The 26674-nt window shown below is 39.6% G+C and overlaps 1 protein-coding gene across 3 annotated transcripts in view; it reads left to right on the top strand.

Moving 5' to 3' along the window:
• FAM47E (family with sequence similarity 47 member E) overlaps positions 1-26674 on the top strand; it is a 35676-nt gene that overhangs the window by 2629 nt on the left and 6373 nt on the right. For all 3 annotated transcript variants that reach the window (XM_077143114.1, XM_077143113.1, XM_077143115.1), the window contains exons 2-5: positions 519-888; positions 4048-4187; positions 20204-20348; positions 22552-22755. In XM_077143114.1, coding sequence (XP_076999229.1) covers positions 519-888; positions 4048-4187; positions 20204-20348; positions 22552-22755 — 859 coding nt within the window. The remainder of the gene's footprint in view (positions 1-518; positions 889-4047; positions 4188-20203; positions 20349-22551; positions 22756-26674) is intronic.

Below are 26674 nucleotides of genomic sequence, written 5' to 3'. Positions count from 1 at the left end.
ATATGTGTTTGTTGGGGCACATAGTTCAACCCAGCACACCTGCACAAAGGTAACGGATAGATGAAATATGGTGGCAGCGTTTGGAATTAATGGATTAAATTTACAGATAGTAACATGGATAGGTCTTTGAAACGCCATGCTTGGTGAAACAAATAAGTGACAGAATGGAGTAGAGAACCATTTACATAAATCAGGAATATGCACAGGAAACAAAACAGATACTACAAGGACATGTACAAGCAGAAGGTTAATTTTAAGCACATTAAGGGGATGATATGAAATAAATAAAACAGGAGAGGGACCTTGCACAGACCAGTGATGATGTGCCTTGAACCAGGAGTGTGTTTAACTCAACCTTCTCCACACGGTCCCCACTCTGCCCACCCCCAAAGAAAAGGGTGGAGTCCAGTCTCCCCACAATCTCCTTCTCCCACCCCATCTGGGAGAAAGAAAAGAAAAGGGTGGAGTCCAGTCTCCCACCTCTTGTGGTCCGTGTGGCCCGGTATGTTGTCTTCTAGGTACAAGGAGAATCTACCTTCCAAGTGTTTCACAAAGCACAAGAACAGCCCGAAGTTCCCCACTTCTCTGAACAGCCGTTGGTGGGTATTTGTGAGGAAGGGGCTGGATGACTTCAGGGCAGGCTGTCCGCCCTGTGAAGCTCTCATCCCTCAGGGCCCCAGGGAGAGCTTTCTGCCTCTGATTTACCACGGTGCTCCCCCACCCGCCCCAAAGAAGAGGCAGAGCAAACTGCCCAAGGAAGCAGCCTTGTTTTCCAAGCTCTCACCAGCCCAGCAGGCACGGAGGGCCTTCGTAGAGGACATCGAGGTGGGGCTGACTCGGCACCCCTTGGACCTCTACCCCAATCTGGAGGAAGCTTTGCCTGTAGAGGTAACGCCCTGTCCTAGGGCTTGTGGGAAGGGATTCACGGGGGACTTGAAAGTAATCCTTCCTAGATGCCTGGGGTGTTCCCTTGGCATCCCGAGGGATATATTCTTTTTTTTTTTTTTTAAACATAACAACATACAAACACGAACATTCTTACCGTATGATCATTCCATTCTTGGTATATAATCAATAACTCAAATGTCATCAGTTTTATATTCATCATCATGATCATTTCTTAGAACATTTGCATCAATTCAGAAAAAGAAATAAAAAGAAAAAAAAATTTCATACATACCATACCTCTTACCCTCTCATTGACTGCTAGTATTTCCATCTACCCAATATATTTTAGCCTTTGTTTCCCCTATTTTTTTCTATATCCCTTATCACTCCCTTTCATTGATCATTAGCATTTTATCTACTAAATTTATTTTAGCATTTGTTCCCCCTATTATTTATTTATTTTTAATCCATATGTTTTACTCATCTGTCCATAAGGTAGATAAAAGGAGCATCAGACAAGGTTTTCACAATCACACAGTCACATTGCGAAAGCTATATTATTATACAAACATCCTCAAGAAACATGGCTACTACAACATAGCTCCACACTTTCAGACACTTCCCTCCAGCCTCTCCATTATACCTTAACTAAAAAGGTGATATCTGTATAATGCTTAAGAATAACCTCCAGGACAACCTCTTGACTCTGCTTGAAATCTCTCAGCCATTGACACTTTATTTTGTCTCATCTCTCTCTTCCCCCTTTTGGTCGAGAAGGTTTTCTCAATCCCTTGATGCTGAGTCCCAGCTCATTCTAGGATTTCTGTCCCATGTTGCCAGGAAGGTCCACACCTCTGGGAGTCATGTTCCACGTAGAGAGGGGGAGGGCAATGAGTTTGCTTGTTGTGTTGACAGAGAGAGAGAGAGAGAGAGAGAGAGAGAGAGGCCACTTCTGAGCAACAAAAGAGGTTCTCTGGGGGACTCTTAGGCCTAATTTTAAGTAGGCTTAGCCTATCCTTTGCAGGGATAAGTTTCATATGACCAAACCCCAAGATTGAGGGCTCAGCCTATTGCTTTGGTTGTCCCCATTGCTTGTGAGAATATCAGGAATTCTCCACATAGGAAAGTTGACTTTTCCCCCTGGGTGATGTATTCTTAAGGAGGAGAGGGCAATGAGTGTCTGCCCTCACCCCCAGGTGAGGGTTCTCACAGGGGCTACAGAAGACTGGAAACATGAGCAGCCACTCCCTCACCTTCCCCTGATGCCTTACAATTATAAAGGTACAGATAACCAGAAACACTTTTCTTCTTCCCTCCTGATGTTCTCCTAATCTACTTTTCTTTATGACTTTCTTTTGGGGGAAACAATGGGAGGAATTGTTCAGTCTTACTTCTGTTAGTTTCACCTGGTGTGAGGAGGTGGCCATAAGTACCTGCTGACCGATAGATAGAAGGCTGAGGAGACCCCAAAAGGTCATGTTAAAAGCCATCAAATTGTCAAAGTTCCTCCATATATCACTAGTATCCCGGGGGCTTCTTCTGACTTTCTGCTCCATTATCCTTAGGTCAGCCTTTTGTCCTTGTGATGGTTCCACACTTCCAGCCACTGAGTCTGTGCTTCAGACAGAGGGGGAAAGGGGAAAGCATTAATGCCAGCTCACTCTGTCCTTCCAATTAGGCAAACAATTGCTTCCCATTAGACTTCTGCTTACCTCTCATTTATCTGACCACTTCTAAGTGCTGGGGAATCTGGAATATTGAGCTTCTTAAAGGGCATTTTATATTCTGTTAGATTAAGAAAGAAGGACAGAATGGATATTGGACAAGGAATTACCAGTACCTTCTCCCTTACCTCCTACTCCCACAGCAGGTTTCCTATATAGTAAGCATGAGAGCCTTTCATAAAGATAAATCCTATCACATCATTCCTCTGTTCAAAGATCTACAATGGCTTCCATTTCTTCGCTCCAGCCACTCTGACCCCTGGGCTGTCCCATGAACATTACAAATATGTCCTGCTTCAGGCTTATGTGCTTGTTGTTCCTATGCCTGGAACATTTGTCCCTAGGTGTCCACTTGGATCTCTCCATCACTTTCTCCACATCTTTGTTCAAATATCATCTTATTGGAGAGGTCCATATAGAATAGTTCTTCCTCATTCTCCATCCCTTACCATACTCTATTTTTCATCATCCCACCTGTTACCACTGGATTCTCACCTCCTCAATAGAATAAAAGCTCCAGAAGAACAGAGAATTTATCTACTTATTTCTCTGTGTGCCACCAATACCTGGCATATGGTCCACATTCAATAATTTTTTTTTTGATGAATGTATAAATAAGTGAGTAGAAGTAGAGAAAGGACAGTTGGAATTGCTGATTGATTCTTTTCTACCTAAGGCTTCCCTTCACTGCCTCCCACAGGCTAGAGCTTCTGGGTCCTTGACAAAGAGATTGGTTCCACATGTCTCCAGATAGCACATGGACACTGATTTGATTAGAGCTCTTATTTCCGTATCTGCGCTCCACTGCCAGGTAGAGGGGGAGCATTTCTCTTCTTGTGGTACTGATGGCCACCAGCAACTCTAGACTTAAGTTCTATGTAGTTAGCAACCCCAGCAGAAAAAGAGCACATCTTTCTCAATAGTTCCAGCAAAATTCCATAACTTAATTCCCATTGGTGCTACCTGGGTCATGTGCCTATTCCTAAACTAATCACTGCTGATCCTGATTGGCCTGACCTGCCTGTAGAGTAAGGATGGGGTCAGGCCAATTCAGACCATGCGGATCAAGAGGGAAAGGAGATGTGGTTCTCCAAAGGAAATTTTAGATGCTGGTATTTGTAAGCAGATGAATGGATGCTAGAGAGTCAAAAACACAGAAATCCTTGAGTGGCACTTTACTCAGTGGGTCACTTGGAGGTAGAAGTGGACACAGAGGCATTATTTCATCTAAAGGAGATTGAACTTCTGCACAAAGGCTGTTTGCTTAATGTCCTAGGTGATGGAACATTTATCTATAGCACAATATTGAGTACAGAAGTTGATTGACAAGGGAAAGGGAAAGCAAAGGATCAAGTTGGTCTGTTTTGTTTTACAATCAAGGGGCTCCAGTTTTCAACACATTTTTCTTCCCTTCAAGGCTATTTTGTATTTGTAGCTCTTATTAAAGGTGCTGGAAGTGCTAGATCCTGACCGGAAGCTGGAGGACACCTGGGCTTATTGTCAGGAGAGCACGAAAAGGACAAAGGAACCCACAGAGCTTTTAAAAGAAAGTTCTACAGGAGTCTCCCTGGGACTGTAAGTATTGTTCCAGTAGCCCCTGACTCACTCCTATCACTTGATGAAAGTTTCTAGGAATTACCTTTCCAAATTTTCTCATCTTTAAGATAATTAAGAGAAGGGAAAGTAACTAAGATCCCAAAGAGGAGAGTAAGGAGTCTCTGGTCACTCTGAGTTGTGCTTATTTCTTAAATGGATTATCCAGCAATGGAACAAACATAGGTTGCATCTGCATGACCTCAGAAGAGCTGCTTGACAAGAAGGAAACTGTACAAAACCTGATTAATTGACATAAAATGGTTCTTTGAATTATCTAAGGCGGAAACCATTTCATTCAAAGTGTTTAGCACTAGTAGTGGGTTCAATAACCAAGAAAGAGGAAAACAGAGGAGGAGATGGAGAAGGTTAATTCAGGGAATTGCAAACATGATACTCAAGTAATTTCCTTGAAGCATATTATTTTACCTACAACTCTACATTCAATTGCTATTCTTTTCATGCAAAGCCTTTTCTTTGAGTATGGGTCTGTTCCTTGGAGTTCATGATCATCTTTTCTGCATAAACTACACATGTAAGTAAGTCATGACCTATGATTTCTAGTTCCTAGTTCATTAAAGTGGAGAAGAGACTTAGAGACACTAAGAAAGCAATCTGAGATTTTTAAGAAATCTTTTGTTTTTCTAAGAAGTCTTTTAACTGATTTTGCTCATACCTAGTATGACGACAATTTGAAAAAAAAGAAGAGGAAATTCACCTGCATTGACCTCTCCAAAGCAGTATGCTTCATCTTCAAAGAGACAGCTCTGTTTTGTATCACAGACTCTTGCTTACTTAATCCATATAATGTTAAATAATGTAATGCCATGATATGTATATTTGATGTAAATTAATCTGGGAAAAACATTTGACTCCGGAAATCAAATTATTTAGCTGGCAGGAGCTGAAGAATGGGTGAACAGGAGCTAAAGCTTTTACAGGAGAGTGGACCATGGTTGGTGTGTTTGCTAGAGCGCATGTGGCACTTCATTAGTCACTCAAGTAACCTATGTGGAGGTGGGTTAAGAGATAGTCTACTGTATTAAATTATTTAAGTTTGTTAGTGAGGAGACACATCTAACCCACATCTGACATTTCCTTCTAGGTGAAGGGAGTCCCACCGTTGTTACACTTCTGGCCCCTCAGCCCATTCATTCACTGTACCCCTGGTAAATTTGGGGAGAGCAACCAGGCCCGCTACCTCAGCTCTCCCATTCATTCACCAGGGAGCAAGACATCCATGGGACACACAAATCTCCTCTGCTCCTTCCTTCTTGAGGGGAGGCCTGCCTGGGTCCGGCCCTGCCAGGGATTGTGTGGGAGAGGCTGCCAATTTCTGGGTGTCAGTTATCATGTCCTCTTGGACCCAAGGCAATGCCCGCCAACATGGCAGCTGTCAGTAGTAGAGGGTATTACTCTTCAAGTTGCTCAGGACCTGTGAAGGGAAGACGGAGGAGTGTTCTGTGTCAGGAACCCTTTGGAGACTCTGACAGTGTGGCGATGTGATCCTGTAAGTACCTGAATTCTTGGATCCAATGAACCTTCAGCTTATCCTCATAATGCAAAAATAAACAATTTTTATTGAACACCTACGATGGGTCATGGACAGTGCTAGGGTCTGGAGACACGGAGGTAAATCAGAAAAGACCCCTGTTCTCATGGTGTTTGCAGATGGGCATGGAAGGCAGCTTTTAAACCAGTGTACAAGTCTTTTTTATTCAAAGAATCATTATACTTATCAAATTTTTAGTTAAGTAGGAGGACAAAATGCAAATTAAATGGAATGTTTACAAATAAACCAGTGCAAACTAATGTATAGTGGCACATCACCTATATAGAATTTAGGTTTAACCATATGACTTTATAGCCCTAAACCAAGTTTTAAAAATAATAGATAAGCCTCTAGGCAGCTAAAATTGGTGTCACAAACCTTTTCACTAAAACTCATACATTCTCATAACCATCCTTACTCTTACTATACCGACAAGTCTAATTAGTCTTAGGTATTTTTTTTTTAAATTAGAGAAATTGTGTGTTTACAAAAGCATGCATAAAGTACAGGATTCCCACATACCACCCTATTATTAATGCCTTTCATTGGTGTGGTACATTTGTTACAACTGAAGAAAGCACGTTTTTATAGTTGTACTATCAACTGTATAGTCCGTGGTGTAACTTAGGACTCAGTGTGTTGTGGAGTTCCATGGACTTTTTTTTGTTAATTGTTTATTCTGGTAATATACATATAATCTAACACTTCTCCTTTTAACCATGTTCAAATATATAATTCAATGCTGTTAATTATGTTCACAATATTGTGCTACAATCACCATTATCTACTACCGAAACTTTTCCATTAACCGCCCCCCCCAAAAGAAACCCTGTATATTTTAAGCCTTAACTCCCTATTTCCTATCCCCACACATCCCCTGGTAATCTGTAGTCTAGATTCTGACTCTATGGATTTGCTTTTTTCTAATTATTTCATATCGGTGAGATCATGCAATATTTGCCCTTTTATATAACGTGTTTTTTAAGTTATCCGGTTGTTTCTATTACTACCTCAAAGCTTTGGTATAAAACAATAACTATTTTATTAAGTTATGGTTTCTATGGTAGGATGGAGTTGAAGGAGTTGGCTTGTTTCTGCACACTTTCCATGGCCACAAAAAGACAACGCAGATGGTTGGGGTCTAGAACGGGAGCCTTTATACATGACCCTGTGCGGCCTTGATTTTCTTTACAGTGGTGGTTGGACTTCACATGATGGTCCAGGATTCCAAGTGCAAGTGTTTCAGAAAATACACTTTTTATGATAGCCTTGTAAGGTCACAAGACATCACTTCTACCATCCACTCTTTGTCATAGCAGACACCAATCTGCCCAGATCCCAGGGAAGGGTAATTATACTCTACCTCTTTATGGCGGAGTGGCAAGGTGGTATGTGGCATGGGAAATACTGTTGCAACCAGCCTTGGAAAATAGTCTTAACACAGTCTGTCTTCTGGTCAAAACCCTGTGAATTCCCTTCCACATGCAGAATATACTAGAGCCCAAGACCACAGTAATACCTATTATGGTGTCAGGACAAACTCTGGGATTACATCTTTTATCTCAATTCTGGTGCAGGTTAGGCTCCCCAGACGGAGATCCTCTAGCATAGCTCCTCTTGACCTGGAGCTCCCCGCCCAAGAGCAGAATACACAGCTGCTTCATTCCTGCACAACCTGCTCCCATCCTGGTTGCTCCAGAGTTTGAGTCTTATGTTTATGAAATACTACTTTTTTTATTCCACTTATATCTGAATCTAAGTCTCCACCCCACTGGGTAACAAAGCATTTAATCTTGGTCATTATTTATCTGCAGGAAAGTAAGAATAGGTCCCCAGTAATTGCAGGACTGAACTTAAGACTCTTTCTGGTCTTTGGGACTCTTTCTCCTCTCCATCCTTGCTGTCATTGGCTCACGGTGCACCATGGCTTTCTACCTGCTTCTCTCTTCTCCCACTTCATCCTCAACACCCAGTGCACTTACTTCAATGAGCTAGGGCATCTACACAGTAGAGGAAGTGTCTTTCACTTTAGGCAGTCTCTTTGGTCAACCTTGCAAAAGACTCCAGGGCAAGAAATTACAAATGAGTGGGTTACCTATTGAAATGGAAGGAGGTATGAGTGTAGAGGGAATGAACACAAATCAATATCTTAAAAAATTATCTTATCACAGAATAAATGTGTAATTGTATAACGAGGAGCTTTTCCTTCAGCATATGTATTAGTTTTCTATGTCTGCTGTAGTGCATTACCGCAAACTCGGTGGCTTGCAACAACAGAAATGAATTCTCTCCTAGTTTTGGAGGCCAGAAGCTGCAATCAGGATACTGGCAGGGCCACACTCCTTCTAGAGGCCCTAGGAAGAATCTGTTCCTTGCCTCTTCCAGCTTCTGGTGGCTGTTGGCAGTCTTTGGCTTATGCTGTATCACTCTAGCCTTCAAGGCCGACATCTTGAGGTCTCTCTCTGCTCCTTCTCCACATTGCCATCTTCTTTGTGTGTGGATGTCAAATCTCCCTCTGCCTCGCTCTCTTATAGGGATACTTAGGGCATTTAGGATCCACCTACATAGTCCAGGATAATGTCCCCATCTCAAGAGCCTTAATCTTGTCTGCAAAGACTTTTTTTTCCAAATAAAGTAACATTTACAGGTTTCAGGGATTAGGTCCTGATACCTCTTGGGCCTGTTATCAACCTATGCCAGCATATATACATGCAGTGCTATCTCCTATCTTTAAAATAACTTCCCTTCACCACATAGTCCCTTCTTTCCTTTACTGCAAATCTTCTTGAAAGGTGTCTAACTCACTTCCCTTTCTCCTATTTTCTCTCTTATAATAAAATAGACGTAATATAAAATTATAAAATTTACTAACCATTTTTAAATGTTAATAAGAGGCCTTAAGTCCACTCACAATGATGTGACTACCATCACTATGGGCTGTTATCACTAGCACTCTACACTCTACTGCAGCCGCCCTTGGTCAAGGTCACCATTGGCCTCTGTGTAGCTAAATCAATTCTCAATAACCATCAATTGACACAATGGATGAGGTCCTCCTTCTGAAATACTTTCTTCACTTGGATACTGGAACTTCCCTCTTTCTTGGTTCTCCCCCTACTTGTTGGACCTCTCCTCAGTCTTCTTTTGCTGGTTCCTCCTCATCTCCTTGACTTTTAATTTTGAAGTGGTTTAGTCTCTAACGTGTTTTCTCTATGAAAACTCGCACCTAAGTGACCTCATCCAGTTCATCTACATACGAATATTCAGTGTTTGCCCTTGGACATATAACTGGCATCTCAACAACTTCAGACTTGAATTGTTGATTTCTTCCCAACACTTACTTCTCCTTCTGTCTCCCCCAGCTCAGTAAGTAGCAACTCCATTCTTCCAATGGCTGTTGAAATAACAGTTAAAATCTGCCACCACACCCTAACAAGTTTTACCTTTGAAATTTATCTAGTTTCTCACCTTCTGTACTACTACCATTCTACTCTAAGACACCACCATCTCTTTCCCGGATTATTGAAATAGCTTCCTAACTGGTCATTCATGCTCCCCTCCTCCACGTCTGTTTGTCACAGAGTAGTAGAATGATCCATTTAAAAACGTAAGTCAGTGTTATTCCTGTGCTCAAAATTCTCCAGTTACATGAAGATGATTGTATAATGATATAGCTTTTGCAGCATGACGTGTGATTGTGAAAACTTTGTGTCTGATATTCCTTTTATCTATGGTATGGACGGAAGAGTGAAAAATATGGATACGAAAATAAACAATAGGGGGAACAAAGGTTAAAATAAATCGAATAGATTGAAATACTAGTGGTCAAAGAAAGGGACTGGTAAGGGGTATGGCATGTATGAATGTTTCCTATTTTATTTCTTTGGCTAGAGAGATGCAAATGTTCAAAAAAATGATCACGGTGATGAATACACAACTATGTGATGATGTTGTGAGTCATTGATTGTAACCATGTCAAGAATGTATGTCAGGGCGGGCCACGGTGGCTCAGCAGGCAAGAACGCTTGCCTGCCATGCCAGAGGACCCGGGTTCGATTCCCGGTGCCTACCCATGTTAAAAAAAAAAAGAATGTATGTCAGGAATATTTGCATGTCAAGAATGTTGGTATGTCTGTTTGTTGTTTATAATAAAAATATTTAAAAATATATGGATAAAAAATAAATAAAGTAATAGGGGAGCAAAGGTTAAAATAAATTGGATAGATGGAAATATTAGTGGTCAGAGAGAGAGAGGTAAGGAGAATGATATGTATGAGTTTTTTCTTTTTATTTTTTTGTTCTGGAGTGATGCAAATGTTCTAAAAAATTATCATGGTGGATAGAACTTCCGGGAAGATGTAGCTCGAGATTAGCCCTGCTCCATGGAAAAGTTTGAGAAGGGACAGGAGGGCGACTGAGGTGGCAGTTCAGGAGTGTGGCTGACCGGGGAGAGCCTTCTGTACCTCATAGAGCCTCCTGGTTGCAGAGGCCGAGGAACTGAGAGGCAGAATGCTGGAGCCTGGCGCGGAGGCGCAGAGCCTGTGGGACTGCACGGACGGAAGTCTGGGACTAGGAAATAAGCCAGGCTGTGTTCCTCGGGCATGCTACCCTCACCAGTGACGCCCAGTGACCGGCGACCCACCCCACACTTCACACACCTGAACCTGGTCACCTGCTCCTGTTCCCTGTGCTCTAGGCGCCTCCACCCCACCAGCCCCCTGTGCACGTACATGCCCCCCACCCCCACCCCAAGTGCAGCCCAACCCACCTCTCCTGCACCCCTCCCAAGCACTACTTCTCCCTCCCTGTTCTCTGCAGGCTATTGCCAGTGCATAAAAGCTGCAGGCACTAACAGGCTACCCCTACCCCCATGCCCATAGTGTCGCACAGCCTCAACACCCACCTCCTCCAGCTCTGCACATCAGTTTACGGCACTCTTAGGCCCACACATGCACATGTGCCCTCAATCACGTCATCCAGCTCTGGGAGCTGCACTTTATAGCAAACCTAGAACTGCGCATGCACATGGCCCTCAGCCATACTTCCCAGCTCTGAGAAAGTGCTGACCTGCACAGCCAGGTCACATCTGCTCCCAATCCATGAAGGCATAATGCAGACCTGCTGCCACAGCTCTATGCATGTGCACAAAGGGCCCCGTTGCCTTAGACCAGCACACACCAGAGATACACCCGCAGAGCTACATCCTCCTTGGCTGCTAGTGGCCCATATTCACAAGCATCAGTGTAACATCTCCAACCTGGGCCTATACCTGCCCTGAAACAAATCACCACACTGAGTGCCCCACCCAGTAGCCTGCCCCTGCTGTACAACCACCCCACAAAAACAAGGCCTTAGACTACTGAAAGATATCAACTCCCAAAGTAAATCAATCCAAATATTTACATGCCACAAAGATAGCAGCAGATCACTAAGTATATCACAATGCAGACAAATACAGCCTTTCCTAATGACCAGATTAAAACACCAGAGGAGACACAGATGTTGGAACAACTAATCAGAGATGTTCATACAATTCTACTAAATAAAATAAGTAGGATAGCAAATGACATAAAGGAGATCAAGAAGACAGTAGAAGAATATAAAGAGGAATTTGAAAGAATAAATAGAAAAATAGCAGATATCACAGATATTAAAGACTCTGTTGACCAAATAAAGAACATACTAGAGGCACACAATACCAGATTTGAAGAGACAGAAGAAAGAGTAAGTGTTATAGAGGACAGGATAACTGACTTCAAAGACTCAAAACAGCAGATGGCAAGAAAGATGGAAAAAAATTGAGTTGGATCTCAGGGAAATGATAAACAAAACAAAGTTCACAAATATAAGAATCATTGGTGTCCCAGAAGCAGAAGAGAGGAGTAAAGGGCTAGGAAGAGTAGTTGAAGATATAATGAGGGAAAACTTCCCAACCCTCATAAAGGATGTAAATATACAAGTCAAAGAAGCCCAATGAACTCCAAACAGAATAAATCCAAACAGGCCTTCCCCAAGGCACATACTAATCAGTCTGTAAAATGTTGAAGAGAAGCAGAAAATCCTGAAAGCAGCAGGAGAAAAACATTCTACTACATACAAGGGAAACCAAGTAAGACTGAGTTTAGACTATGCAACTAGCACCCTGGAGGCAAGAAGGCAGTGGTATGATTTGTTCAAGACCCTGAAAGAGAAAGACATCCAGCCAAGAATTCTGTACCCAACCAAACTGTCCTTCAAAACTGAGGGAGAGATTAAAGTTTTCACAGACAAAGAAGTCCTGAAAGAATTTGTCAACAAGAGACTGGCCCTACAAGAACTAATAAAAATTCTGCTGGCTGAAAAGAAAAAAAAAAAAAAGACAGGAGAAGGAGATCTGGAGGAGAGCACAGCATTGAATAGAACCACTAAAGAATTCAAAGAGAAGGAGGGAAAAGAATATATAGATCTGACAAATAAAAAAATATATATAAGTTGGTGGATTCAAGAAAACCTTTTCAGTAATAACTTTGAATGACTAAACTTACAATTAAAAGATACAAATTGGCAGAATAGATTAGGAGACATAATCCAGCTATATGCTACTTATAAGAGACTTATCTTAGACACAAGGATACAAATAGATTGAAAGTGAAAGAATGGTAAAACATTTTCCATGCAAGTTGTAGCCAAAAGAAAGCAGGAGTAGGAGACTTCAATACACCACTCTACTCTATAGATAGAACAACCAGACAGAAGATCAATAAGGAAATAGAAAAGTTAAGTAACTTGATAAATGAATTAGACCTAATAGACATATATAGGTCATTGCACCCCAAAGCACCAGGATATACATTCTTCTCCAGTGCTCGTGGAACATTCTTCAGGATAGATAATATGCTGGGGCACGAATAAGGTCTTTATAAATTTAAAAACATTGAAATCATTCAGTGCACTTTCTCTGATCACATGGGATGAAGCTGGATCTCAATAACCACCAAAGGATGAGAACATTCACAAAAATTTAGAGATTAAAGAATACACTCTTAAACAATCAGTGGGTCAGAGAAGAAATCACTAGAGAAATCAGTAGCTATCTGGAGATGAATGAAAATGAGACTACAACTTATCAGAACTTATGGGATGTGGCAAAGGCTGTGCTGAGGGGGAATTTATTGCCCTAAATACCTATATTGTTTTTTTAACAAGAAAGAGCAAAAATTGTGGACTTAACGGCAATCCTGGAGGAACTTGAGAAAGAACAGCAAACTAACCCTAAAGCAAGTAGAGGAAGAGAAATAACAAAGATCAAAGCAGAGATAAATGAATGGGAGAACAAAAGAACAATAGAAAGAATCAATAAAACCAAAAGTTGATTCTTTGAGAAAATCAATAAAACTGATTGGCCTCTAGCAAGGCTGAGAAAGTAAAAAAGAGAGAGGATGCAAATAAACAAAATCAGAAGTGAGAAGAGGGTGCAATACCACAGACCTTGAAGAAATAAATCATAATATACTATGAACAACTATATGCCAACCATATATATGCCAACTGTATGCCAACAACTTAGATGAAATGGACAAATTCCTGGAGACACACAAACAAGCTACACTGACTCAGGAAGAAATAGAAGATCTCAACAAACCAGGCACAAGTAAAGAGATTCAATCAGTCATCAAAAATCTTCCTACAAAGAAAAGCCCAGGGCCAGATGGCTTCACAGGGGAATTTTATGAAACATTCCAAAAAGACCTAACACCAATACTGCTCAAACTTTTCCAAAGAGTTGAGGAAAAAGGAACTTATTTAACTCATTTTATGAAGCTAATATCATTTTAATACCAAAACCAGGTAAAGATACTCTAAGAAAGGAAAACTACAGGCCAGGCTCCCTAATGAACATAGATGCAAAAATTCTCAATAAAATATTAACACATCAATCCAACAACACATTAAAAGAATTATACACCATCATTAAGTGGGGTTTATACAAGGAATACAAGGATGGTTCAACACAAGAAAAATCAATTAATGCAATACAGCACATTGACAAATTGAAAGGGGAAAAAAATCATCATCTCAATTGATGCTGGAAAAGCATTTGACAAAATTCAGCATACTTTTCTGATAAAAACACTCCAAAAGATAGGAATCAAAGGTAACTGCCTCAATATGATAAAGGAAATATATGAAAAACTGATAGCCAGCATTGTACTCAGTGGGGAGAGACTGAAAGCTTTCCCTTTAAAATCAGGAACAAGACAAGGAGGCCCACTGGCACCACAATTATTCAACATTGCACTAGAAGTTCTAGCTAGAGCAATCAGGCAGGTTAAAGAAATAAAAGGTATCCAAATTGGAAAGAAAGAAGTAAAACTCTCATTATTTGCAGATGATATGATATTGTACTTGGAAGAACCTGAGAAATCTACAGCAAAGTTATTTGAACTAATAAGCAAATTCAGCAAGGTGGTGGGATATAAAATTAATGTGCAAAAATCAGTAATATTTCTATACACAAGCAATGATGTAGCTGAAGAGTCAGTTAAGGAAAAAATTCCATTCAAAATAGCAACTAAAAGAATCAAGTACTGGGGAACAAATGTTAAAATAAATTTAGTAGGTTGAAATGCTAGTGATCAATGAAAGGGAGTGATAAGGGGTATAGAAAAATAGGGGAAACAAAAGCTAAAATGTATTGGGTAGATGGAAATACTGGCAATCAATAAGAGGGATGGGTAAGGGGTATGGTATGTATGAGTTTGTTTCTTTTTTCTTTTTATTTCTTTTTCTGAGTTGGTGCAAATGTTCTAAGAAATGATCATGGAGATGAATATACAACAATGTGTTAATACTGTGAGTTATTAATTATATATAAAGAATGAATGATCATATGGTAGGAATGTTCATGTTTGTATCTTGTTATGTTTAAAATTTTTTTTCAATTAAAAAAAGAATCAAGTACTTAGGAAAGAACATAACTAGGGGCATGAAGGACTTATACACAGAAAACTACATAATATTGCTAAAGGAAATCAAAGGAGAGCTAAATAGATGGAAAGATATCCCCTGCTCATGGATAAGAAGGTTAAATATAGTTAAGATGTCAATTATCAGCAAGTTGATTTACAGATTCAACACAGTACCAATCAAAATTCCAACAACCTACTTTGAAGATTTGGAAAAAATAATTACCAAATTCATCTGGAAAGGTAAAAGACCCCAAATAGCTAAAAGCATCCTAAAAAAGAACATGGTGGGAGGATTAACACCCCCTAACTTTAAAACCTATTATAAAGCCACAGTGGTCAAACAGCATGGTACTGGACAAAGACAGAAATATTGACCAATGGAATCAAATTGAGAGTGCAGAAATAGACCACCGAATCTATGGTCAACTGATTTTTTTCTTTTTTTTTTTGAATTTTGATCATTCCATTCTACATATACAATCAGTAATTCACAATATCATCATATAGTTGCACATTCATCATCATGATCATTGGTCAACTGATTTTTGACAAGGCCCCAAATCCTCTGAACTGGGACAAAATAGTCTTTTCAATAATTGGGCATTATTGAAGAACTGGACAGCAATAGCCAAAAGACTGAGAGGACCCCTATCTTACATCCTACACAAAAACTAACTCAAAGTGAATCAAGCCCCTAATTATAAGAACTAGCACCATAAAGCTTCTAGAAGAAAATGTAAGGAAACATCTTTAAGACCTAGTAATAGGAGGTAGCTTCCTAAACTTTACACCCAAAGCACAAGCAGAAAAGGAAGAAATAGATAAATGGGAACTCCTCAAAATCAAATGCTTCTGGCACCTCAAAAGACTTTGTCAAAAAGATGAAGAGGCAGCCAACTCAATGGGAGAAAATATTTGGAATTCACATATCAGACAAAGGTTTCATTTCCTGTATATACAAAGAAATCATACAACTCAACAACAAAAGAACAAACAACCCAATTATAACCTGGGCTAAAGATATCAAAGGGCATTTTTCTGAAGAGCAAATACAGATGGCTCAGAAGCACATGAAGAGATGCTCATTTTCATTGGCTATAAGGGAAATGCAGATCAAGACTATAATGAGATACCACCTCACACCTATAGGAATGGCTGTTATTAAACAAACAGGAAACTAAATATCAAGTTGCCCTATGACCCAGCAATAGCAATATTTGGTATATGCCCAGAAGAGCTGAAAGCAACGACACAAACAGACATTTGCACACCGATGTTCGTAGCAGCATTACTCACAATCGCCAAAAGATGGAAACAAATGAAATGTCCGACAACAGATGAGTGGATCAACAAAATGTGGTATATACATACGATGGAATATTATGCAGCAGTAAGACAAAATGATGTCCTGAAGCACATGACAAGGTATGATCCTTGAGAACATAATGCTAAGTGAAATTAGCCAGACCCAAAAGGATAGATATTGTATGATTCCACTTTTATGACAGCATAAAGGTATAATCAGAGACTTATAATGCAGAATATAGGGAACTTAGAGATACATAGAAGCTAGAGATGGGTGAACCGTTAGATAATGAGGTTGAACTCCAATGTAAGGGAATAGATAGGAGTGAAGGTTGTTCTCTAGTGGGTCTATAAGTAATATTACCACATTGAAGATGAACAAGATTGAGAGGGGTTGTATAGACCTACATGTCCCACTGATTAACAATAGAAATATGGATTAGTTCTTGCAAGAATTACTTCAAATATGATTCTTTTACGAAGAGTGTTTAAGTTCAGGGTAGGGGGGAGAACTGCTATTGCTTGCTGCAAGCTATGTTCAAAAGGAAACCATCAGCACTACCACAATAACAGCAGAGGTAAGTAGGGGGAGGGATATGAGTTAAGAGGAGGTTTAGATTTTCTGTTTGGTGAGAGTGTGTTTATTGATTTTCTTTCTCTTGGGAACAATGAAATTATCTAAAATTGAGAATGCTGATTGACTGTGGACTTTGGGCCCTCTTTATGATACCTGATGAATGCAGATGGCTAAAGGATGAGCTGATGGAGAAGTAGATTGGCAAACGATGGTGTATACTTATGAACGAAGGCTGTGCTGCTACAAAAAAGAACAATGTCATAAGGCATGCAATGATGCGAATGAACATATGGGACATTTGGTGAGACAAAATAAGCCAGAAACAAAAGAACAAAAATGGTATGGTCACCTTTAGAAAATGCTTATGAGAAAGCAGGGGCCTAGATTGTAAACTTTTATAGCAGACATATTAACTATGGAGTGGTGATTATTATTTCTGAATATTGAGAGGCTGTTATATATATATAACCTGATATTTAGAGATAAGAACAAAGCTGAACAATTTGGGGTTAATGTAATTGAGAACACAGGGGTAAGGAAGACAGTGTCTATATTTTTGAACCACACATACTCTTTGAGACCAGTAGAAGAAAGGTTGATTTGGTCTGGAACTGAAATTTCCTGTAGTGCATAATCTAATTCAACCTATCTGTACAGCTCATTTGAACAATTGAAGTACAGGGGGCACAGAATAAGAAAAGGTCCTTTGATCCTGAATAAATTATTTTAATACCTGGATACATCCTGGAGTATATTAAGCAGATAATCAAAAAGTATTGGCAAAGTCTCCTGAGGGATGGGAGAAAGAATATGGAACTATTAAACCTTACCATCAGGGAATCCCCTGATACTGTGCCAAATTTTAGGGACACCCAAATCAATAGACCATGCCCTCGATCATGAGGCTTACTCTTGTGACACTTATGTAGGTAGCGGAGAAACTTAGTCTACCTATAGATATGCCTAAGAGTTACTTCTGGAGGACGTCTTTTGTTGGCTTCAGTCTCTCTAGCCCAACTCTGTAAGTGAAAACATTGCCTTCCCCCCTACATGGGACATGACATCCAGGGGTGAAAGTCTCCTTGGCAACGTGGGAGTTGACTCCCAGGGATGAATCCATACCTGGCACCATAGGATCAACAATTACATCCTGATCAAAAAGGGGAAAAGAAGTGTAATTAATGAAGTATCAGTGACGGAGAGAGTTCAAATAGAGTCGAGAGGCTACTCTGGAGGTTGCTCTTATGCAGGCTTCCATTAGACCTTGCTGCCTATTATAACCTGCCAACCCCCAACCAGGTACATTCCAGCCAATCCTAAAGAACACCTGGGGCAATTATAAGATTCCACAAAGGTTCCATGCACTAGAGTAACTTTCCAGAAACCTACAACCGTCAAATGCGTCCCTGGTCTAGATAAGTCCTGAAACCTAGACCAGCCTCTCCAGAAAATCAGATAGTTCCATCTCCCTACCACATATTAGTGACAGGCCCTTCCAATATGAAAAATTTGAAATTTCCATAGCCCAAACACCCCTAAAGAGAGGGATGGAAAAGTCAAAGGTGATGGTGGAGTTATACAGAGAAGATAAGATTTAAGAAATGAATATAAATGCTGAATCATTAAATTGATATATTTTAGTCTCCAATATTTTAGAGCAGCTAGAAGTAAAAACCTAAAATTGTGAAAATGTAACCCATGTCAAAGTCTGAAATATGTCCTACAACTGATTGTGGTGCTATGCTTTGAAATTTATAGCTTTTTTGTATATATGTTATTGTTCACAAAAAAAAAAGAAGGAAAAAAGTCAATTGTGATGATAAAAAAATATTTAAGGCCTCTCGCCTCCCTATATTCTGGAGCAGCTAGAAGGAAAAATATGAGAGGATCATATGGTAGCCCATGACAAACTCTGGGATCTGTTCTGTAACTATTTGTTGAAGAGTGCTTTGAAAACTATTGCTTTTTTATTTCTTTGTTTTATATATATATGTTATATTATACAATTAAAAAAAGTTAAAAAAAAAAGCCATAGTCCTTCCAGCAAAATAAAACCATAGTTATTTAAAAAAAAAAATTATCATGGTGATGAATACACAACTATTTGATGATATTGTGAGCCACTGATTGTATATCATGTATGAAATGTTTGTATGTTAAGAATGTTTGTGTTTGTGTGTTGTTGTTTTTTAACTTTTTTATTGTATAATATAACATAAATTGTATGTTGCTTTAGCAATTAAAAAAAACTCCAATTACATACTTTTTTTAGAGTAAAATCCAGTCTTCATGATTGCCTCTAAGGTTCCATATGATCAGGTTCCCATTATCTCTCAGGCCTATCTTCTACTACTGTAACTCTTAATCACTCTTCTCCAGTAACAATGGCCTCTTTGCTGTTCCTTAACATGCTAAGCACACTTCCACCCCAGGGCCTTTGCACATACTATTCTTTTCTGCTTAGAATGCTCTTTCATCAGATATCTGGATTGTTTGATCCCTTTCTCCTTTTACATCTCTGCTCAAATATTTTGTTAGTGAGGGCTTCACTGTATAAATAAAAAGTCTCCTGTCACTCTCCATCCTTCTTATTTTGCTTTATTTTCCTTTTTATCACTTAATACTCATATAGCATATGTTTGGTTAATTCTTTTCATTCTGTCTCTCTCTTCTTAACTGGAAGTTTATGAGACCTGGGACTTAGCTTCATTACTGCTGAAACCTTATGCTTAAAAAATGCTGGGCACATAGTTGGTGCTTGACAAATATTTGTTCAATAAATGGATGGATACATTAATATATGAATACTATGGATAAAAGGTGCAGGGTGCTCAGAGAGGATGTAAGAGAGCCTATGATACATGCTCAAACAGGGATGAAACTTGAAAACGTTATAGTGGGAGAAAGAAGCCAAACACAGAAGACCACATATCGTATGATTCCATTTATATGAAATATCCAGTGAATTTAATACTGTGTGAATCACATCAAGAAGGAGAGAGAGAGAGAGGGAGGCTATTGAAGAGATTTAATCAATCGTAGATGCAGAGTGGCTGTGTTTGAAAAGGCCAGATTTACGTTTTTATATATCAACTTTGGCTGCAGTATAAAGAATGGGTTGGGGGTTGGGGACCTGTAAGAGAGAAGGTAGAGTGACATCAGTGAGGAGCCTGTTGCAACAAGCCAGAGGAAAGACAGTTAAAATCTACCAGCACTTGTTGATGGGCTAGATTTTAGGGATGAGACACAGGAAGATCAAGGATGCATCCTTTTTGTCAAGATTGTCCAAGGCTCTAGTATACTTTAATTATTAAGCTCAGTAATTTGAGCTTAGACCTGGCACATATTTTAATAAATGATACTTATAATTTTAAAAAGTCAACTTAGAATGGTAAAATGCTATATAAATTTTAATTGTTACAGCTAATGATATACTTGTCTATCTGCTATTGATCATGGAAACGTGATCTTTGACAAGTTAAAATATAACTTTGAGGTTGGAAGAGACTGTCAGAAATACTTGCTTTATGCTCACCCTTCCCCACCATAGTGTTGAAATCCACCTGGATTCACTGTACCTTGTATTAAAATTCCTTAATGATCTCATTACCTTTAGTCCCAGGAAGACTCCTGTGTCACAGCCAAGCCAATGGCTTTATAAAGAGAAGAAACCAAGCAAAACAGATTTGCTCCATGGTCCTCTTCTTTATGAGAATGTACGCAAAGGAGTTAGTGACTTCTGCAACTGGGTTACTACTTTTGTAAGTTGGTGTTGAGACTTCAACCTAGCCTGTTTTTAAAATGTACCCCCCCTTTTTTTTTCTTTTTTTTTTTTTGTGCACGGGCAGGCACCAGGAATCGAACCTGAGTCTCCAGCACAGCAGACAAGAACTCTGCCACTGAGCCACCATTGCCTGCCCCAACCTGACCTAATTTTAAAAGTCAAGTTCAAAGACGCTTTTATTAAAAAACAGTATTTTGGATTAAATCTAAGTCAAATCACCAAAATTATAAAGGAACTATTCTCTACCACCATTTATATATATATAGAAATGTTTCAGGTAGATGAAATTTCTGCTGAGTTTGCAAACTTGCAGCCAGTTTCAATGTTTATGTTAATAGCTAACCTTATTGCTGTTTTTCAAATTCTTATTTTCCGTATCAGTATCAGGAACTTCTTTTCTCCTTGTCCTTCATTCCTTTCTCAACTAATTTTTCTCAGTTATCTTTACCTATAAGTAATTGGGCAGCCATGCTTGACTGCAGACGTTGAGAAAATACCTCTGAAATGAAGCAACTTTTGATTCAATTATCAAGGTCTTTTCCTTTGTTCTTCCAAGAATCTATTCAGTTACTTAGTCCTGTTCCTTAGTTTCTGCAGCTGTCTGGATTCCTGTTGCTTTTCCTGGACTTAAGATCCTCCAGTATTTGTATCTGCCCTTCCCTCAATTATTTGAATATATTAGTCAGTATTAGATAATGTATTATATAGGATTATTTTATTGGCAATAAATTCTGCAATTCAGAATGACTTAATGGAGTAAGGGAAACATCCAGAAGTATTGAGTTCCAGGCATAACCAGATCTAGGTGCTGAAATATTTTTAGGTGCTCTCCCTATTTCTTGGCTGCTCTTCTCTATCTGATTTCATTTTTAAGAAGTCTTTCTCCAAGAAATGCCAAAAGTAGCCACTAAAATCTCTATAGTTACATTCTACCAGCAAGCAACGTCATCTGGAAGAAAGTAACCCTTTCCAATAGGGAAGTCTTACTCTCACCGGACTCATTTGGGTCACATACTTGTCCTTGAGTTAACTAGTATGATTAGAGAGTTGGAGTATGCTCATTGGCTAGGCCAGTTTACATGTATAACTTTGAAGCCAAACTGGGAGCGTCCAGCTTGAACTGCAACAGATTGACTGAGAGTGGAGGAGGTGCAATTTCCCAGCGGAAGATTGGCCTAGGGATGCTGCATATGGCAGGTGATGTCCACTATACCTGGTGCCTGAACCACTCCTTATCCACAATCTGGCTGGATTGAATTGCCTAATTCCAGGCCTTCCATGGCTCCCATTCCTGCTGCTGGAGACTCCTCTATCTTGGCTAAAAATGTAGGGAACTCTAGGCTAATTGGTTAGCGACTCTGGTAACTGGGCTTCTTTTCAGTCTTTTATGACCAAGGTTCCCCCCACCCCACACTTATCTCAGTTCTATTGCATCATCCTGGGGTACTTTCTTCATAGCATTATCATTAGCTTCACATGCTGTTGATTTATTTACTTTTTACTTCATTGATTCTGCTTCTCTATTTTTACTTCATTATTCTTCAGTTTAGTTTGGACTCAACTCCTCCCTTTATGGCCCTGACCCATTTCATGAGTCCTCTCTAGCCAGCAACCAATGGTTTCATTCTCTCCATGTTCCCCAACTTCTTTTTCCTAAAGGAGCATTGAATCTCATCATAGGTCAATGGTCAGCCCACAGATGAACTTCCTGCCATGTGCCCCCCTCTACTTTTTCAACTGTGGCTGGGGGAAGGGAGTGGGGAGGGTTCTGTGTACAAAATATGAGTGATTAGACCTTCCACCTTCAGGAAGAATAGAATAGCTTCCCTTAAAAGGGACTGTGGACATGTCATCACTGGCAAGTCTGGATATGTCTGGAAACACCTTCAGGAATGTTACTGCTACAGAGTAGTCAAGATGTTTGCTTTTGATCAAACACACTGTATTTTCCTCAGTCATCAAGGAACTCACTGCTTCTTGCAGGTACTAATCTATTTCTTCTTGTACTGAAAAGTTCCTCCAGATCCCAAATATTTCTTGTCTCCATGAATACTGGCTAAGCATACTCTTCTCCAAAAATACCTCTTCCCAAGCAAGTGTTATACACCTGAATACTTTTGCAGAAAGCAAAGAGCATTTCACCATTTGTCCTCAACTCATGCAATGTGATATTATTTCAGGGAAGTTCAAACATTGATGAAGAGTTCATACTGAAACAGTTTGCCATTGACTATGAAAGCAAACCAAACAATGATGTGCTTCACAAGATGAGGCTAAGCCAAGTTCCCCTGGAGCTAAAGTACAACGTGGGACTAAATAAACTGCAGAAACTAGAATGCTCCTTCCAGAAATTAGACCATGAGAGGAAACTCCAGAAACCACAGGTAATTGCAGAAGGGGAAAAGACTGAAAAATCAAAGAAAATTAATTAAGTTATATTAAAGTCTTACGTGTCCTTAGATTCTGGTACTTCAGGGGATGCTGGCCTTTTAAAATAGAATTCTTGAATTTTTATGGAATCTTAACTACTACAAACCACGATTGTTGACCACATACTTGACTAATTATTAACAAATTTCCCAATGTCCTCAATAACAGACCACTATGAAGGTGGAAGAACAAGGTAACAGAAAGGAGAAATAACATGCTTTGTCCAAGGGGAAGTACTAGGGCCTTGGCAATACTTTTTTATTTTTCTATCCCATGTGTTACTACAAATATGCACAAGTCAAACGGTGCAAATCAGACAACAGGTTTATGCTTAAGTGGGAGCGAGGATAGTAGGGAGAGAGGGGTTCCTTTTCCTAAAAGTGAAAAATCAATATTCTCTGTAATTACCCCCTGCCTTTTACACTTAATTTTTGATACTACATTTCCAGTATTTAGAACATAGTTGCTAATTTTATCCTTTATGATCTAAAAACTTGGCTGATCTATTTGGGCATACAGTATGGTTTTCATATTTGCATCCCATCACTGATATTAGCACTTTAATTTTTCCGTTTTCCTCATATTCAAGGGTAAAATGCAAAGTGATGCTGAACAGACAAATTCCTTCATACTCACAACCTAAATCACTGCTGGTCCTTAATCTGGCCTGAATCAAATTGCTCAATTTCATGTACTTACAAATAATTGCACAAGCACTGCTTTATAAACCCTGGTGGTTATTGCCCAAATTGAACTTTTGACTGGCAGGTAAGGGGTCACTATGCTAAAGTTCAAAGTACATGTCCACTTGGTACCATTTTTCCGCCTGCCTGATGGATTTCCTTTAATACCTTTTATATTATAGGCGTCCTACTGATGAACTCTTTCAGCTTTGGCACGTCTGAAAATACACTTATTCTGCTTTTGTTTTTTAAAGATATTATGTGGGTATAAAATTCTAGGTTCAGTTTTTCTTTTTTTAAAATTTCAGCTTTTTAAAGATATCTCTCCACTATTCTTGCTTGCACTACTTCATCTTATTCTTATCTTTGTTTCACTGAACATAACAGGCTTTTTTCCTTAGTTGCTTGTAAGATTTTCTCTTTGTCACTGCTCTTGAGCAGTTTGATTACTGTGGAAAAATTTTGGCTATTATTTTTTCAAAATTTTTTCTGTCTCTCACCCACACCTACCTCCTTTTTGGGACTCTAATTACATGAAAATAAGTCTGCTTGAGGTTGTCCTATAGCTCCCTGCTGCTCTGTTCAGTTTTATGATTCTCTTTTCTCTTTGTGTTTCTGTTGCTATGCCTTTAAATTCTCTCATTTTTTTAAATGCAATGTTTAATGTTCATCTCAAGTATTTTTATTTCATATATATATAATTTATCTCATATATTATAATTTTCTTTTCTATAAGTTTTCTTTTGGTCTTTAAAAAAATATCTTCCATGTCTTTGTTTAATGTTTGAACATACAGGACACAGTTATAATAACCATTTTATTGTCTTTGTTTACTAATACTGGCATATTTATCAATTCTGTGTTACTTTAAATTGATTTATCTCCCAATGTGGGATCATGTTTTCCTGCCTCTCTGAATGCCTAGTGAATTTTGAGTGGATGTCAGACATCGTGAATTTTACCTTGTTGGGTGTTGGATACTTTTGCATTCCTATAACCATTCTTGAGCTTTTTTTTAAAAAATGGAATCCAGTAAAGTTACATGAAAGCAGTTTAATCATTTTCAGCTTTTTTTTTTTTTTTTTTAAGATTTATTGTGTTAGATTGAAGTAATGCCCAGTCTAGAGTGACTGAAACAAGGCCCCTATTTCTGTAAATCTTTACATTTTCCAGGTGGGAACAGGCACTGTTCCTGGCTGTATGATACTGGCACTGATCCCTCTAATCTTTTCATTGGTTCTTCCCCCTGGCCGTGGGTAATTTCCTCCCACACATGCACTGATCAGTCCTCTGCTGAATACTCAGGGGGGCACCTCTTCAAACCTCTAGAATTCTCTCTCTATGTGTAGCTCTGTCTTCTCTGGGACTCTGTGTTCTAAACTCTAACTACATTGGTCTCTCTGGACTCTCAGCTGTGTCTCCTCAACTCAGAGAGCCTGCTGGTCTCCTGGGTTCCTCCTACCTGTGCCATGGCCTGGAAACTCTATCAACGTAATGAGCTGGGGCACTTGTGGGACTTGTTTCTTGTGTGTTTCTTGCTCTCAGGGCTGACTATCCTACATTGTCTGATGTCCAGTGTCTTGCAAACCATTGTTTTATTTTTTTTTCTGTTTTTTTTTTTTCTTTTTTTGGTTGTTGCAAGTGTGAAGGCAAATCTGGTCTCCAGTCCAGAAATGAAACCCCATCTTTACTTTCAGGTCTACTACACTGCTTGTTGATATTCTTTAAAACTGAGCATTCTTCCTATGTTAGTTTTTCTCACATTATCATCTGTCTTAAGTTCCCTTATTCCTCATGTCTACATATTCGTTTCTTCCTTTAGACACAGTGCATGTGCCTGCTTTTCATGGCTTTTTTTCAGGCCCTTTGGTTGACATTAATTTATTCTCACCTCTGTGTCTCTATTGTAGCAGATTTCTTTTGGCCCTGTATATTCGTTCATCCATTTGTTTGTGTGTTCATCCAACAGACATTTCTGAGCATCCACTTCTATGTGTCAAAAAGTGCTGGAAAAAAAAAGTGCTGGGAGCTGGGAACACAGAAATGAAGGCCTGCTTCCAGCCTTATACAGCTTACAGTGTTGGGGAGTCAAAAGATAAATTATTAACAATAAAAGATCACCAGTTACGCAGCAACATGACATGGTAGAACTCAAATTCTTCAGTGTGGCAGTAGTTTAGAGTCTATTCTTCTCCCTTTCTCTCTCTTCCTTTGTCTCTTACTTTCTCTTTTCTTCCCTCCCTCCTCTCCTTCCCTGTTCCCTTTAATTCCGTGATTCTCATCCCACTGGCTGTTTTGCCCCCAGCTGGCACTTGACAGTGTCGGAGACGTTTGTGGTGTTTGGGAGGGAGGTAGCTGCTGCCATCTTGTGGTAGAGGCCGTGGAGGCTGCTACGCATCCTAAGCGCACAGGACAGTCTCTCACAAAGAATTATCCAGCCTGAAATGTCAACAACGCCAACGTTAAGAAACCCAGCTCTGGTTCACAGATATTTATTATTATGTCCTCGGTACTATTCTAGATGCTGGGAGGATCTAGCAGACAAAAACCCTTATATTCCTGAAGCTTACATTTTAGAGGATGAGAGGAGGGACAGACAGTCAATCGGAAAAATGTATATAGTGTATCAGATGCTTTAAGTGCTAACAAAATAAGGCAGGGAAGGAAAATGAGGAGTGTTGTGAGGAGGTTACGATTTTTAAATTGAGTGGTCAGGGAAGCTACCACTGAAAAGGTGGCATGAAGGAGGTGAGGGGTGAGCCATGTGGTGTCTTGGGGAAGCGAATGACAGAGGGAACAGTGAGAGCAGAGGTGCCAAGGCAGAAACATAACGCAGGCCCTCGTGAAACAGCAAAGAGGTCACTGTCTTGGAGAGAAGGGATCACAATGATGACTCCAGCTCTGAAAAGGAATTTCTGTCTTATCTGCTCTGTCCCATTCTCTAATAACCCTACACGTACCACTCCATGGCTTAAATGTGGGTGAAGGGAGAGAGGGGCAGAATCTTTGTGGTTTCATGTTTCTCTGATTTCCCCAAGAGGTAGGTCCTGTTCTGTGATGAGACAACGTGAAGGTACTGATTCACGGTACCAGACTGTGAACTAACTAGAGATTCCCTTCACATCCTTGGTGCACTCCTGAGGAATGGGAGAAAGAAAGGAGTGAGATCTGGTTTTGCTTCTTTTTCTGT

This window comes from Tamandua tetradactyla, chromosome 24 (genome assembly GCF_023851605.1).
Source record: "Tamandua tetradactyla isolate mTamTet1 chromosome 24, mTamTet1.pri, whole genome shotgun sequence".
NCBI lineage: Eukaryota > Metazoa > Chordata > Mammalia > Pilosa > Myrmecophagidae > Tamandua > Tamandua tetradactyla.
Note: the sequence above shows the minus strand (reverse complement) of the source record. Positions and strands in the feature narration are given on the sequence as shown.